Consider the following 14411-nt stretch of genomic DNA (forward strand, 5'->3'; position numbering starts at 1 on the left):
ACAATGCATATTTTACATCATTTAAAAGATCATTTAATTATCTTTAAGATGATACCATGCTTGTATATGATCATGCCATCACGAAAAGAGAAGGATTCAAAAGTGTTGGATGAGGTCTGAATTGAAAAGCTGCAAAACGAGCAGAAAACTAGTCATAGTCATAGTCACACAGAACATGATTCCTTTGTCTGTGTCAATGGAGATGAAAATCCATTTAAAGCAAGCCCCTGCTTCTGTAGTGATGGGTCTGTGAGATAACATGGTTTGAGTCGTGGTTTGAAATACCCATGCATGTTTGTTTGTTATGTGTTTGCACGTGCCGAGGTGTGTTTGACTCCATTTTAATGTTGATGTTAAGGTGCATGAAAATAATTAAAAGAAACCGCTGAGAAACCCACTCATCACCACTAAAAAAAGATCAGTGACTTTCAATATTGTGTCATTTTGCAACTTTTGAATTTTGACCTTGCCCCACATTTCAAGGCACTGCACCTCCATGTAAACGATAATCACATCATGTAGGGTATCATTTAAAAAAAATAATAAATGATCTATTCATTGGTAAATTACACATTGATATTCACTAAAAACCGATGAGGAATTATCGATCAAAGTCAAAAGAAACCGCTGAGAAACTTACTCATCACCACGGAAAAAGAACAGTGACTTTCAATATTGTGTCATTTTGCAAATTTTGAATTTTGACCTTGCCCCACATTTCGAATTGAGAAGTTTATTTATTATTTGTTTATTTATTTATTCATTTATTTATAGTTCAAAATGTTAACATTATATTACAAAACATACTCAAATACTACTGGAAAAGTGAATGTAAAATAATGGTTTTGCAGTAATATAAGACTTGAATTTTAAAAGAGTGACCCTTAAAGCGTTTCAGCTATCAACTTAATTCTTCTAATCTAGTATACCAAGGACTTCATATCTCAAGCCGCAGTCTCCATTCCATCTATGCCATGAGAGTGGGTGAATTCTGACATAGCGAGCAGTGAGTGGCTGGTTGAACACAATAGTCACAGGAGTGTCATAATCGTAGTTTGCAGGAAAGACCTGGTAATAAAGAGCAATAAATTAAGATTTTCATGTGATGATAGGCAAAAGTGGATCCAGGGGCTGTAGCCACCACCCCATCCCCCAACCCCACTATTACGGCAAACGTAAAAAGGACAGGATTTATCCCCAAAATTAAATAAAATAAAGATAAGAATAGTAAGAAAAATGAAGATACATAAAAAAAAATTGTATTGGAAAATTGAAAAATTTTCGGGTCATTTTACACTAATTCCTCTGGCGCTTATTAAAGAGAACTTGCGCTTAAAATGTCCGATTTGAAGCCAATATTCAAAAAGATATTTCTGGTCACGCTTCGAACTTTCATCATTTTGTATACTGATAAACCATATACATGATATATGAAAATAAAAATTATGTAATAAATTGTGATCTCACGTAATATCATCTGACAAAGGAAAGTAGGGCATGACGATGTGCATAACTATTTTCAGAGCATATTGCTAAAGTTTAAAATCCAATAATTTTGTTTTTTGTCAGCAGATTTCGATGAAATTTTGAATTTCATTCCCTTCATGTAGAAGTAATTATTTTCAGCCCGGAATACACCCTTTAATACGTATTATTTCTACGTCCAATTAACTCACTTTTTGTTCGCATTGTGGTTCCAAAGCAAAAGTCCACGTATTATTATCCAATGAATGGGACACCTTCAGAGATGTCACCCAACGATGCATCATATATCGCCCTTGTACAATGATACCGGTGATGAGAGAGGTTTTTCCAACATCTATCTGATCAGTCCAAATATTCATAGAAAAAAATAAAAAGTTTGATAAACACATTGGCCCGTATTCTGATAACAGGTTTAACTTAAACTCAGGTTTAAAGTTGTGGTTTAAGTATGGGAAGCCAAAAGTATCAATTTTTCATTAAGTTGTGTGTTTCTTATGTTTACTTCGCTCTTTCCTGATTCATCGATGGTGAAGACATTCATCTATTTATACTTCCTAGACAATTATGAATGATTTGAGAGCCAAATGAGCTGAAGTATGATATCTCTACTGTTAGTGATTTATGTAACAATTGGCTGTCCATACTTGAACCACGACTTTAAACCTGGGTTAAGTTGTTCATTTCTGTTTTAATGTGTACAATCGCCACTATCTTAACATTTTGCCAAGAAAAAAAAGAACGCTCCCATATTTCAAATATAAAAAAAAACACATTGGCTGGCATTGTACATCCGTAACGTAATATGTTACGGATGTACGCACGCACCACGAACCGTCCTCTCTGCGCACTTCGATGCGAAAGTTAGTTTGGCAGAAAACGCTTTAGAGAAAGGCTTTTCTAAAACCAGCAACAAGTGCACCTACAAGGAGAGCAAATTATTTACCGGCGTCTTCGTTCGATAGTTCAGGTTCCAAAGAATCATCCCGTATCTTATTTTCTTGAAGTGAATTATTTACGCTACAGTGGACGCGGACGCGGGTTCTGTCGCGAGGCGCGATAGCGCACTGTATCTATTCCACGAACCGTCCTCTCTGTTACGATGTCCACTGTGGCGTAAATAATTAACTTCAAGAAAATATAAAGATACGGGATGAAACTTTGGAACCAGAACTTTTGAACGAAAACACGGGTAAATAATTTGCTCTCCTTGTAGGTGCACTTATTGCTGGTTTAAAAAAAACTTTTCTTTAAATGCGTTTTCTGCCAATCTAACTTTCGCATCGAAGTGCGCAGAGAGGACGGTTCGTGGTACGTGCGACGGTATAATCAAACAAATTACAACCTACTTTTATCAGCCGATTCCAAATTTGCAGTAAAATGCGTAGATACATAAATCTTTTCGTTCATGAAGCACAGACTTTTCTGTGTGTAGACAAATGCAAATATAACGAACTCACTTTCACCCATTTGTCTGGGTCGTCCACAACGGCTAGCCAGCAAGCGTTTCTATTAGAATCTATTCCGCCGTTCAATCTTCCATTTTGTGCTGAAAGGGGGAATCCGTCTATAATTCGATACGATGAAGAAGTAAGACTAGAGTCTGGGATTCGTCCATCTTCCACTCCCATTTTACTTCCTCTCAGGGGATGTGGACATCCAGATTCCTCTTGGTTTATAGCAGCTAATTTAAAAATGATTAAGAATAAACAAAAATCTTTGAGAGATCGATAGAAAAACAAGCTTAAACAGTCCTAGGCTACTCGTTCCGTAATGATTTCTGTATTTTTATCTATCATCCCCAGGAAAGTATAGATCAAGAAAATGCAATATAACGGTAATGTTAATGTTTTGAGGCTGACGTCCACGGGAATGCAGAAACTATGCATGCTTTTATCTTCGAGAAATAGATTTTACATCTTAACTTCGTTTTCCCTGTCGACATTTTCATAGCCTTTAGGAAATACTCTAAATTCCTTATATCTTTCTTTAACTTGTAGCAGGGAACTCATACAAAATGAAGTTGCAGAAAATATTGATATCGAAGTCATATCTATTAGTACAAATAAACTAAACAATTGTCTGTAGGCTCTCATTTTGTTGGGGCTACGTTTACAATGTATTTGTACATTTGTGAAGGTTTCCCTTTAGCATACTCTTTCCATGTCTCTTTCATTTATATGTCAATTTCATATTTCACTTGTTGTTTGTCTTTTTCGGCACAGGCCTACTTCATCCTACTTATACCCCCGTATAAACTATAATAATATTGATAGCTGATTGCAGCCAAATGTGAATTCCCATCATAGATCGTATTGATTAGAATCGCCATGTTTTAAAATCTTTACAAATTATAAAATTTTCTATATTTTGTATGATTGTTAAACTTCTTTAAAGTAACTTTGCGATCACTTTAAAATTCCATCTGAAAGTTGGTTCGAGGGTTTAAACCCCGCCATTAAACTAAGACCTTCGCATTTTTTTTGATAGCATAATCTTATTCCTTATTGGCGTTAATAGAGCTGATTAAAACCTTCATTATATTTCCCGCTGATTGTACATTGTTATAATCAAAATGAATACAAAAAATACATAGAAGCTTATAACTCCGAATTCGGTCAAAAGCATTAACATTATTATTGTGCTCACCTAATAATTCATTGATAGGACCGTATCCATAGAGTTCTAACCTGATGGTTCTTTTACCCAAGGTCTTCTTCGGATGGATACGAAAGAATCTACATACGATGGGTATAAAGAAACTGTGTTCTACTAGATTTCTTCTGGCGTAATTTCCTGAGAATACCTGAGGAAAACACAAGCAAATGATTTTATGATGAGATGATAATAAATAAAATAATTAATGAATTTTTACAACGCCGGTTAAAATATCAGGGTTGCTCATCATGATAACAATAATCAGAGAATGCACTGATTGTTTCCAACAGTGGCGTACCTGGGATTTTCCACAGGGGGAGCAAAACCGGTCGAAAAATTTGATAAGCAAAAAAAATGTCTTCAATCAAAAAGCTCTTCAATCGAACCCGGAAAAAATTTGACAAGCAAAAAAAAAAAAAAAAAAAAGGTCTTCAAGCTCGTCTGGGGGGGGGGGCAAAATTCGGATTCAAGCTCGTCAGGGGGGCAGGGATATGTCTTTTGTATGGGTTGTGACTCGTCAGGGGGGCAGACTGCCCCTCTGCCCCCCCCCTCCCGTAGGTACGCTAGTGGTTTCAAAAGACATCAAACGTAGAAACACCTAGATGGACTGGAACAAATCTTTTTAAAAAGGTCCCGTACAATCTTTGTATGATCTCAACCCAGCTCAGGCAGTGTCTTATAAAGAATTTGGATCAAATTAAAGCTGGATATGTAAAAACTTTGGATGCAAAGTTTGCATATTCACGGAAGGGCCTGTCTGGTATATTTTATCAGTTGGAGTAAGTAGAGGGGCAAAGTCGGAAAGAGGTATGAATCTGGAAAATACAAAAACGGACTTTACAGCTGAGCCGCATGAGCAACAACTTCATGACAACAGGTCTGAAAATAAGGATAATCAAATCAAGTTTGCATGCTCCCGGCATTAATGCTCGCAAAATGCCAATAATCCATAAACTCGTTTGGATCAAAATCACCAGCCACGCAAAAGATTCATACTGGCACTTGGCCGTGGACATACTTATAAAAACTTCTCTGATAATATTACATTTTTATTTTCTTTAAATGGGGTGATAGGGTCCTAGAATGTTTGCACGGGATTGACGGAGAATTGCATTACGTTTGATATTTTCCCCTCTCTATTCTCGGATCCGTTCCCAAGAGATTTCTGCTTTCTTTTGTATTTGTATAAAGAGGACAAGATGCAATCTAGGTCCTTACCCCCGGTCTTTACCTTGTCTGTATTAGTATATTTATCTTGGTAGAAGATCCATGACGTTCCGTCCATACTGCAGGACACTTTATATGCGGTCGTCCACTCGAAATTATAAGCTGGCCTGCCTTGTGTTTTAAAAGCTGTGATGATAAAAGCGGAATCAAAGGCAACCTGCACCCAAGGGTCAGCGTCATCTTCGAGAGGTTGCCATGCGGAGCGACCATTAAGACGAACTTCTCGTTTCTCAACATATTGATTACGCTCACTTGAAACTGAAATAGCATCATCGTTGATTTTACCGCTCTCTAGACCTAGAGGACTACCACGGGGGGCGCACATGTACGCTGTTCAAAAGAAAGCACATGCAGAATTTTAAGTGGTCGTTTAAACCTCACAAAATAACTTTTATTATTGAATCTGATTATAATTATGTTTGAAAGATTAGATTATAAATGCCAAGCAAATATGAAACTGAAAACTCGTACAGTTGTTTGGATCAAAATTCACTGTACGTCATTTTATATAATAAAACTAAAACTAAAATACGTACTTTTATACCCCTCCCCCCTCTCTCTTCCCTCATACTGACCATGCTGACCAAGAATACTGAGTTAAGTGTTTGTAATCTATGAACAAATTATTTCAAACCTAACAATTCTTATGAAAGGTCTTCACTTTAATACATATATAGAGAGAGAGGGGGGTGGGGAGAGAGAGCTAATGTTTATATTCACTGGAGTATTGGGAATGTGCCAAATACCATGCTGGGATAGAGCGAGTAGAACATTCAACCATGAAGTTAGTTCTATACCTCCACGATTAAACGCACCTTGGAAGCAGCTTTGCAACCATGGGTTTCTCGCGAAGAGGCGGTCTAATGGTCAAGTGACTTTCTTCTCCATGTTCTCGTGTGGCGTTCAATGGTCCGTTTTCCATGGTCAGTGGTCCTGAGTGTCTGCATTTTGTAATTAGTTCTGATCTTTTGTTGAGAGTCTGTTTCATTAAAATAAGGCATTTCTCCTAAATGCAACGGTTCGACCGTGGAAAACGGATCAAAGTCATTGGACATCAGACCACGATTGTGAAATCCAGGATAGCAAAGCCTCCAAATAATAATTAAGGAAAGTGACAATGTAAACTCCTTACAACAAAACACTTGAACAGAAAGATAAATCATGCTATTGTATAGAGGCGGCAAGTTTAAAATAACTGAGCGTAGATGGGAATTCGCTCTCTCAAAGAAAAAAACAAAAAATGAGTGGAGCGTCTTAGTACACTGTAAAAACTGCGGTGTTAAAACTGACACCAAATGGTGTTAATAGAGGACCACACCCTGAGGTGTTAAAATTACAATCTAGAGATTAAACATAACATTAAAGAGTGTAAATGTAACAACAAAAGGTGTTGTAACTCCTATAGGTGTAAGACTAACATCATCAATTTAACACTGGTGTAAAATAACTGGTGTGGTCCTCTATGTACACCGGTTAACACCAGTTTTTTGTGGGGAATTGCTTCAATAAATTTATTGAATATGATTCTTTTTGCAAGGTAAACCAAACAGGAATACCGTATGCCAAAATTGGACGGTAATGTGAACAAAATAAGATCTTAATAACTACCGGATTTTGTTTCGTTATGCCGGAAGCTGTATAAGCAACACGTGGAAGTTAACCTTTCCTTCAGATATATTTTTGACACCCTATATATTGCCATTTCTTCATCATTTCTTTGCTACAGAAAAAAGCGATCTGTTTTAATAAGTCTGCAGGTCGTGTTATGATTTACGTCATTTTAAGAACTCTCATGTCCTTTTCCAGTAAAATAAGTTTGCTAATTGTTTTAATGGACTTACAAGCTTTGGTCTGATATTCACGTATTGAACTCATTAGAATTTTTTTTAGTGTTTCAATTTTAAAACAAAGAAATTCACATCATTCTGAATACTCACATGTACAACAAACAATAGCAATACTCTTGTCCAAAGGGATCTTCTGTTCCATATGCTTATACCAGCAGCGAGTAATGTTATTCATATCAGCTGGACATCCTAGAGACACAGCATCATAAGAATTGTTTGGTGAGGATGGTATCTCAAAGAGATCTCCTCCTACTGTCGCATATGCACCTATTATGAGACAGGAAAAAATATAAGATGGGTGATGACTAATGTTGGTTAATGAAGTGATACGCATTTGTCATTTTGTAAATGATATTCATTAGTGACATTCATGCTCAGAGATGTTAAATCTTCTGGTTTAATGATATGTATTTCATGTTGAATTATTTTCTGTTTCTTTTCATAAAATAAATTACGTACAATAGTTATTCAAAACTACTCCCAACGTTCAGACAAATTACATCTGCGAACTGTACAAAATTGATGGTAAGACTCCCTCGTTAATATGCGGATTTCGACATCATCCGATATTGAATTATTCTGTCAATGTGTAATAGGCCTAATAGAACTTTTTGTCAGATATTGATTTCAATCCTCTTGCGAACTACCCAAGTGGGTGGTTTAATGAATGACAGATATATGTTACACTGTATCAATATCTTCTGTAGATATAGGTCCAGATTACGTATGTCTGCATCCCTTTCAACTGCAAAGTTGCACAGCGTGGAAGAGATAAAGGGACCGAGCGATTGTCGATATGTAGATGGTCAGCAGTTAACCTGAAGGCCATGAGAAGGGTATTCACGATGTGCTGAAGTTTGGACAGGATAATTCGATTCCTAAAGGTTTCCAATTTTTTTTTCAATAAACCATGGACCTACCACTCAAAGTGGTAGGTCCATGAATAAACTAAATTAACCCTTCAACTCCAGTGAAATGTTTGATAATGCTCAAACCTCGATTATTATTTCTTCTGGCATAACCCTTAAGGGTTTTAACGTTTTATGTGAAATATCGTATACAGATAGATTCCTTTGTCCAGTTGGATTTGCAAAACGTTTTGAAATGTGAGGGGGTAGAAGTGTACCGTGAAGCCAACTATCATTTTTTGAAAAAAAAATAATCTGATTTTATACGCTTGCAAACAGAAAGTACCTATTAATAAGCTGAGAGAGATGTCACAAAAACCCTTACTAACATATCCGACTGTATCCCGTGTTTAAAGTTAAAACACGAACATTCTCTTTTGTTCCATTGCTGTGTTCCCTCGCATTAAATCAATGAACAAAATGAATGAACAAAGACGTCAAATAGGGAATACTTAGCCGACCCCCCGACCCTCCCCAAAAAATTCAAGATTCCCACAAATAGTAATTAGAGAGTATTCTTGTATACGACGCAACATTATAACCCAATATGATTGACGTGATATAACGTAATATAAAGAAACATGTATTGATTATTGTTATGATTAAGATTTAAACTAACCATATTTGAAAGTTTGTTGAATTAGCCAATTCGGAGTTCCATTCTGCGCATGATTAGAAGAAGGTCATTTGAACTCTAATGGAATGGTAATTTAATATTCAATGAAATAATCATCAACTCTGATGACTTGATTATTCATATCCTTTTAAATGTGTTTTCATAAGATCCACTGGAAAGCAACAATATGCTCAGTTACAACTGGTATTTAACGGTCAGCCAAGTACACTGTAATGGCAACATGTGAATGCATTCAAACTTGAAATGCAACAAATATAATGTACCTTCATAAGCGCTCATTGATGTGCTATTCTAGTCACCAGTCTTTGCAATTTGTGCATCCTGCTATGTCAGGCTAGCTTACTCGATATCTTGCTTTAAAATCTCCTGAGGTAACTCCGAACTACTCTTTAATAGAGTACCGAAGTGTGACGTCAGTTGCCATGGTGTCATGGCGGGCTGGTTCTTAACAGAGTCGGAGCTGACGATCGTCTGTTCACATTTGTATTGCAAATGGCTTTCGCTCGTCTGAAAAATAGGTTGCAAGCGAATAAATGCCGATAGCAGCCATTTTCTCCTATATGAGAAACACACGCTCTCATTCGGCGGATCATCTGTTTAGAATCACGCTGCCATGACACCATGGCAACTGACGTCATCGCTTCGGTACTCTATACAGTACAGAAATAATGTAATTCATTGGCCCGTATTCTGAACCCAGATTTAATTTAAACTCTGGTTTAAAGTTGTGGTTAAACTATGGATAGCCAGTTGTGATCAAATTCTCTCAAAGTACAAATCAATTTGAAATGTTCATTTGACCCTACAATCATTTGTAATTGCCAGGAAATTATAACTAAATTGATTTTTCTCCTTTGAAGAATGAGGAAATAGCAAAAATCACATGAAAAACAAATAATGTATGACATTTTGTGCTTCCCATAAGTTTAACATTGACCTAGACCATACTAGACTTCAGAATACGGCCCATTGAGTTTTAATAATCTTATGATGCTTTGGATACACTGCAACGAGGCCATTCGTGAGATTTTGTCAAGGGCAAAATACGTTCAAATTATTAAGAGAAGTTTAAGCGAGAGAGCCGAGCGATATAATTTTTTTTTTTTGTTTTTTTTTTTTTACAAGTGGAACATCTCTGACAGTCTCGCCTGCATGACGCGATTCGATACAGCAGCAGTGCTGACTTTCAAGTTGAAAACAGCTACTGAATAATTATTCACAAAAGAAAACATTCATATGATAATAATACTATAAAAATACTATGTCTATTGACCCAAAATGACCTTTGACCATGATCATGTGATCTAAGATGTGTGCAAAACTATCATTCATACTTGATTACCCTTATATCTGTTTCATGTACTAGATCCACAAATTTTCTAAGTTATGATACCAATTCAAAAAATGCCCCCTTTGACCAAAGTTCATTGACCCTAAATGACGGCTTTGACCTTGGTCATGTGACCTGAAACTCGCACAGCATATTTAGTGATACTTGATTGCTCTTATGAACTAGATCCACAAACCTTCGAAGTTACGATGGTAATTCAACAAATACCGCCAACATGGCCAAAGTTCATTGACCCTAAATTTCCTTTGTTTGACCTTGTTCATGTGACCTGAAACTCGCACAGGAGTGCAGTGATACTTGATTACTCTTATGTCCAAGTTTTATGAATTAGCTCCATAAAAATTTGAAATTACGATGGAAATTCAACAAATACCACTAACATGCCCAAAGTTCATTGACCCTAAATGATCTTTCACATTGGTCCTGTGTCTGAACTTCATGAACTAGCCTATACTTTCTAAGTAATGATGATATTTCAAAAACTTAACCTTATGTTAAGAGTTCGATATTTATTCCCCCAACATGGTCTAAATTTATTGACCCCAAATGACCTTTGACCTTGGTCATGTGACCTGAAACTAAGGCAGAATATTCAGTAATACTTGATTACCCTTGTTTCCAAGTTTCGTGTACTAGGTCCCTATACTCTCTAAGTTATGATGATATTTCACAAACTTAACCTTAGGTTAAGATTTGATGTTGACGCCGCCGCCGTCAGAAAAGCGGCGCCTATACCGCTCTGCTATGCAGGCCAGACAAAAATTGGGCCAATTCAGTTTAGGCAATTTAAAGAATTTCAACGGTGAAATTACATGCCTAAACAACAAACTTTATAATTTTCTGAAAATGAAAAAAAAACTCTTTCTAGAGAGTTTTGGGTTTGTACTGGCCACCAGCTCTTCCAAAAGTGGGATATATCCACCAACCTCCAGGGTTTAATTCTGGTAATCATTTACCTTCACATCCTAGATACTTGCATATGAACCTCTCTCTCTCTCTCTTTGTCTTTGTCTTTCTGTCTTCCTCAGTCTGCACTTCGTCTTCTGAAGTGTAGGACGTACATGTTTCTTCCCATTTTTATTACCAATATTGAAAAAATAAAAACACGAAAATATCAACCATTTTTTGTAGAGTGAAGGAAAATGTGTTCCGTTAAGATTTTCTAATTACACTTCAAGTATGTGTTAAGGGGTCTTTAAGATAATTATTGGACTAAAAGGAACCTTTTTACGCTTTTCAAGAATATATTTCATATTATTTCTTTATTTCCATACTATATAAATAAATCAGGCTTTTAGAAAGTAAAGTGGATATTATTTATCCGAGGTTGGCAAGTAGTATGAAATAGTTATATTGCCAGACCAACCGAGGATAATGAATCCCCACTATGCTTTCTCATAGCCTGACATATTTGAATAATATACGACATACAGTTACAAGGATATCATACACAGTATTATTGCTAACAGAATATACATAATCTTCATATAGAAACATGTAAATAAATGTTGAAAATGCTGAGAAACAAGGCTTGTAGGTTGAATTCCTCCTACAAGATGAGACAATAATTATTATTTTAAAAATGCTATATGTGGGATGTTGCAGCGAGATGGTGTACTTTTTTTAAACAAGTGCACATCTAGTTACAAATAATGCGTAAAGCATTTCCATTTATTTGAATGCAGGATAAAAGAGCATAGGTGTCGTGGCCGGGGATCGAACCCTTTCAATATATAGCGAGGCGCCTTAGACCATTCGGCCACGGCACTTCCAAAATATGGGTAGGTCTATACTTGAAGGTATAGGTCTTAAAAATACATTCAAACAAAATGAGTAGAATTCGCCGAGTAAACGCTGAACAATTCTTTAAAACCTTATTATAAGAAAGTAATTGAATTTTTTAAGTTTGAGTGGTATTTTCAATTTGTGAACACAGTTATGAGCGTCAATATGGATATGCAATAAGTGGGCTGATGATGTCATGTTCCCACATTGCCTTTTATGTTATATATTTCCATACGTGTGATGTATCTCCTTTGTTTGAAAATGTGTTGCAGCATTGATTATCAAACACATTAAATCATGGGTCAATCCATTCTGTTTATTCTTTTGAGGAGAAAGTTTGAATAAATATAATTCCATATAAAATACAAAAGAATAAGTGGGGATATGACAGCGTAAGCTTGTTCATTGCAAATATATGAAAACATGTACATTAATGTTTCACCGAAATGATGCAAAACTTTAAAATTTCAAATGTCAAATGTCAATTTCAAATGTGTAATTCTTTTTAACGATTTTGATGAAACATTGAGTCCTTTGTTTGTCTGATTAACTTTAATTTGTTTAAAGCATATTGTTTTCAGTATGAAGTACCCCCTTTTGGATACATCATGTTCAGGGATAGGGATTAAGATACAAGATCAAATTGATAGTTCAACTTGACAGATTATTTTTCTCGCAATATCATACCGTACCTTGGCAGTTTCAAAATCACATTACAATAAATATTGATAGTTAACTTTGTTCCGGTGACAACATTTTCTCCTGCGACATTTGTTCCGGTCTTATATTCGTCGAGGGAACCGGGTTAGAATTAGGATTGTAATATAGTTTTTAGTTCAGAATAATGTAAAGATGAAGATTTTTGGAGGTTAGGTTTTTTTAGTTTGGCTTTATAGGCGTGCAGATTTTCCATCGGAGCAGTTGTCACCGGAGTACTTTGTCCCCCACTCCTCACCGAGGTATTATTTGTCACGTTCTTACCTACACAGAAGATTCCTTTTGATATAGCAGGTGGAACATTTAATCTACTTGGTATGTCTGAGGTGTTGAATTCTATTAGCTCTAATTGTACAACGTCTCCACTTGCCAACATCTTTGATGGACACTTAACGAATCCGGGGCAATGTTGATCAGCAGCAAGAGCTGTAATGGGTTTAAAGTGGTTTATCATGTTTATAAAAAAAAACTTGCTGTTTGAACGTTACGCGGTACTATATACAAGTCATGAATAGGTATAGTTATCACATTTACTTCGAAGAAACTCTCTACAACGCATCGATTCCTTTGAAAATGCAATTTAAGTCGCAATGAAGGCTTCCACTAAATGTACAACAATTTTGATTTTCTGTAGACCATCATAATTTTCCAGCCTCGACTGAAATCAATCCAGACTTTTCGCATTTTGCACCGGACGAACAATTGCAAAGAGTCAAGAGACAGTTCAGATGTTGTCCCGATTAACCAACTTTCGACAAAAGCCTCTCAGCTCTCTATTGTAATTTTACTTGCATTTTGAAAGAAGTTGGTGCGTAAATGCGAAAAGTCCAGCTTGAATTCACTCGTAGGTATGGAAAATTATGATGGTCCAAAGAACAACAAGATTATGGTACAATCAATGGAAGCGTTATGATGTTTATACGTAGTTCCCACTGTCACAATTTGAGCCACGATTGAAATCATGGTCTCAATCGTGGAGTAATAGTGGTGATCGTATCAGATCACGGGGTCAGTCGTAGCAATCGTAGCGATCGTAGAAAAATTCTGATCGGTTTAAAATTTTTCTACGATCAACAAGATGAGCTGTCAATCGCGATAATTGCATCAAAACGTATATAGGCCTACATGTATAATCGTCTCAAATCGGGATGATCTTGTCTCCTGAAACAAGTTCAGTGTGTATTATTCCCTTGGCGACCTATGGAGAAGGGCAATTAAGGATCCCTCAGCATGTTTATATATGTATATTATGGGGGAGGGGGCGAGGGTGACTACGTCAAAGCAATTGTGTATATATAATTTTTGTAACCTTTCTTTGTTTCGGGAGAGAAAAGAAATTGCAAATTGCAGGTAAATTTCTGATTTTCAGTCAGAATGTTGAAGTTTGCAATTTTTATCAATTTTGCGGTGGTCGTGGATTTCGTTTCCTTCATTATTTTTTTTTCATCGGAGGGTTGTATATTCTTTTTATCATTACATATTCATGTTCTTTATTGATTAATTGGATGGTCATAATAAGGACATTTCAGGTATGGAAAAATAAAGGGAACTAAAAAGTCCTGCCGTTGTTGAGAAAGGCCATGACGTACGGGGTTCCTAACCTTGTGTTCAACTGGGAGTTGAAGCAGTCACCGTTCAGGTTCCATTGCCATAATCATTATCATTCCAATCACCACCACGATTATTTTATCCCTTTTCCTATATATTTCCGGATAGTGTATGCATCATCCTTACCCGCCATGCAGCTACACCATTGTGGCGAGATAAAGTATGACTTCATACGATCTATCTGATTATTT

General features: G+C 36.2%; 1 protein-coding gene across 1 annotated transcript; it reads right to left on the minus strand.

Annotated features, from left to right (window-relative positions):
* Positions 1-792: 792 nt before the first annotated feature.
* On the minus strand, positions 793-12988 carry LOC121406923 (lactadherin-like). Its single transcript, XM_041597797.1, has 7 exons — positions 12877-12988; positions 7305-7481; positions 5372-5697; positions 4132-4288; positions 2943-3166; positions 1677-1823; positions 793-1068 (listed from the first exon to the last, which is right to left on the minus strand). The coding sequence occupies exons 1-7, from the start codon at positions 12986-12988 to the stop codon at positions 916-918; spliced, it is 1296 nt and encodes a 431-aa protein (XP_041453731.1). The 3' UTR covers positions 793-915.
* Between the last annotated feature and the right edge of the window lie 1423 nt (positions 12989-14411).

The sequence above is a fragment of the Lytechinus variegatus genome, chromosome 2 (genome assembly GCF_018143015.1).
Source record: "Lytechinus variegatus isolate NC3 chromosome 2, Lvar_3.0, whole genome shotgun sequence".
Taxonomy (NCBI): Eukaryota; Metazoa; Echinodermata; class Echinoidea; order Temnopleuroida; family Toxopneustidae; genus Lytechinus; species Lytechinus variegatus.

What these genes read in the sequence shown, in the direction of transcription:
- LOC121406923 (XM_041597797.1), bottom strand. Translation starts at nt 12,988, where the DNA reads ATGTTGGCAAGTGGAGACGTTGTACAATTAGAGCTAATAGAATTCAAC. An exon ending in TGCTATTGTTTGTTGTACAT is followed by an intron (nt 5,698 to 7,304) that starts GTGAGTATTCAG and finishes TCTTTTGAACAG; the next exon opens with CGTACATGTGCGCCCCCCGT. An exon ending in AATATACTAATACAGACAAG is followed by an intron (nt 4,289 to 5,371) that starts GTAAAGACCGGG and finishes TGTTTTCCTCAG; the next exon opens with GTATTCTCAGGAAATTACGC.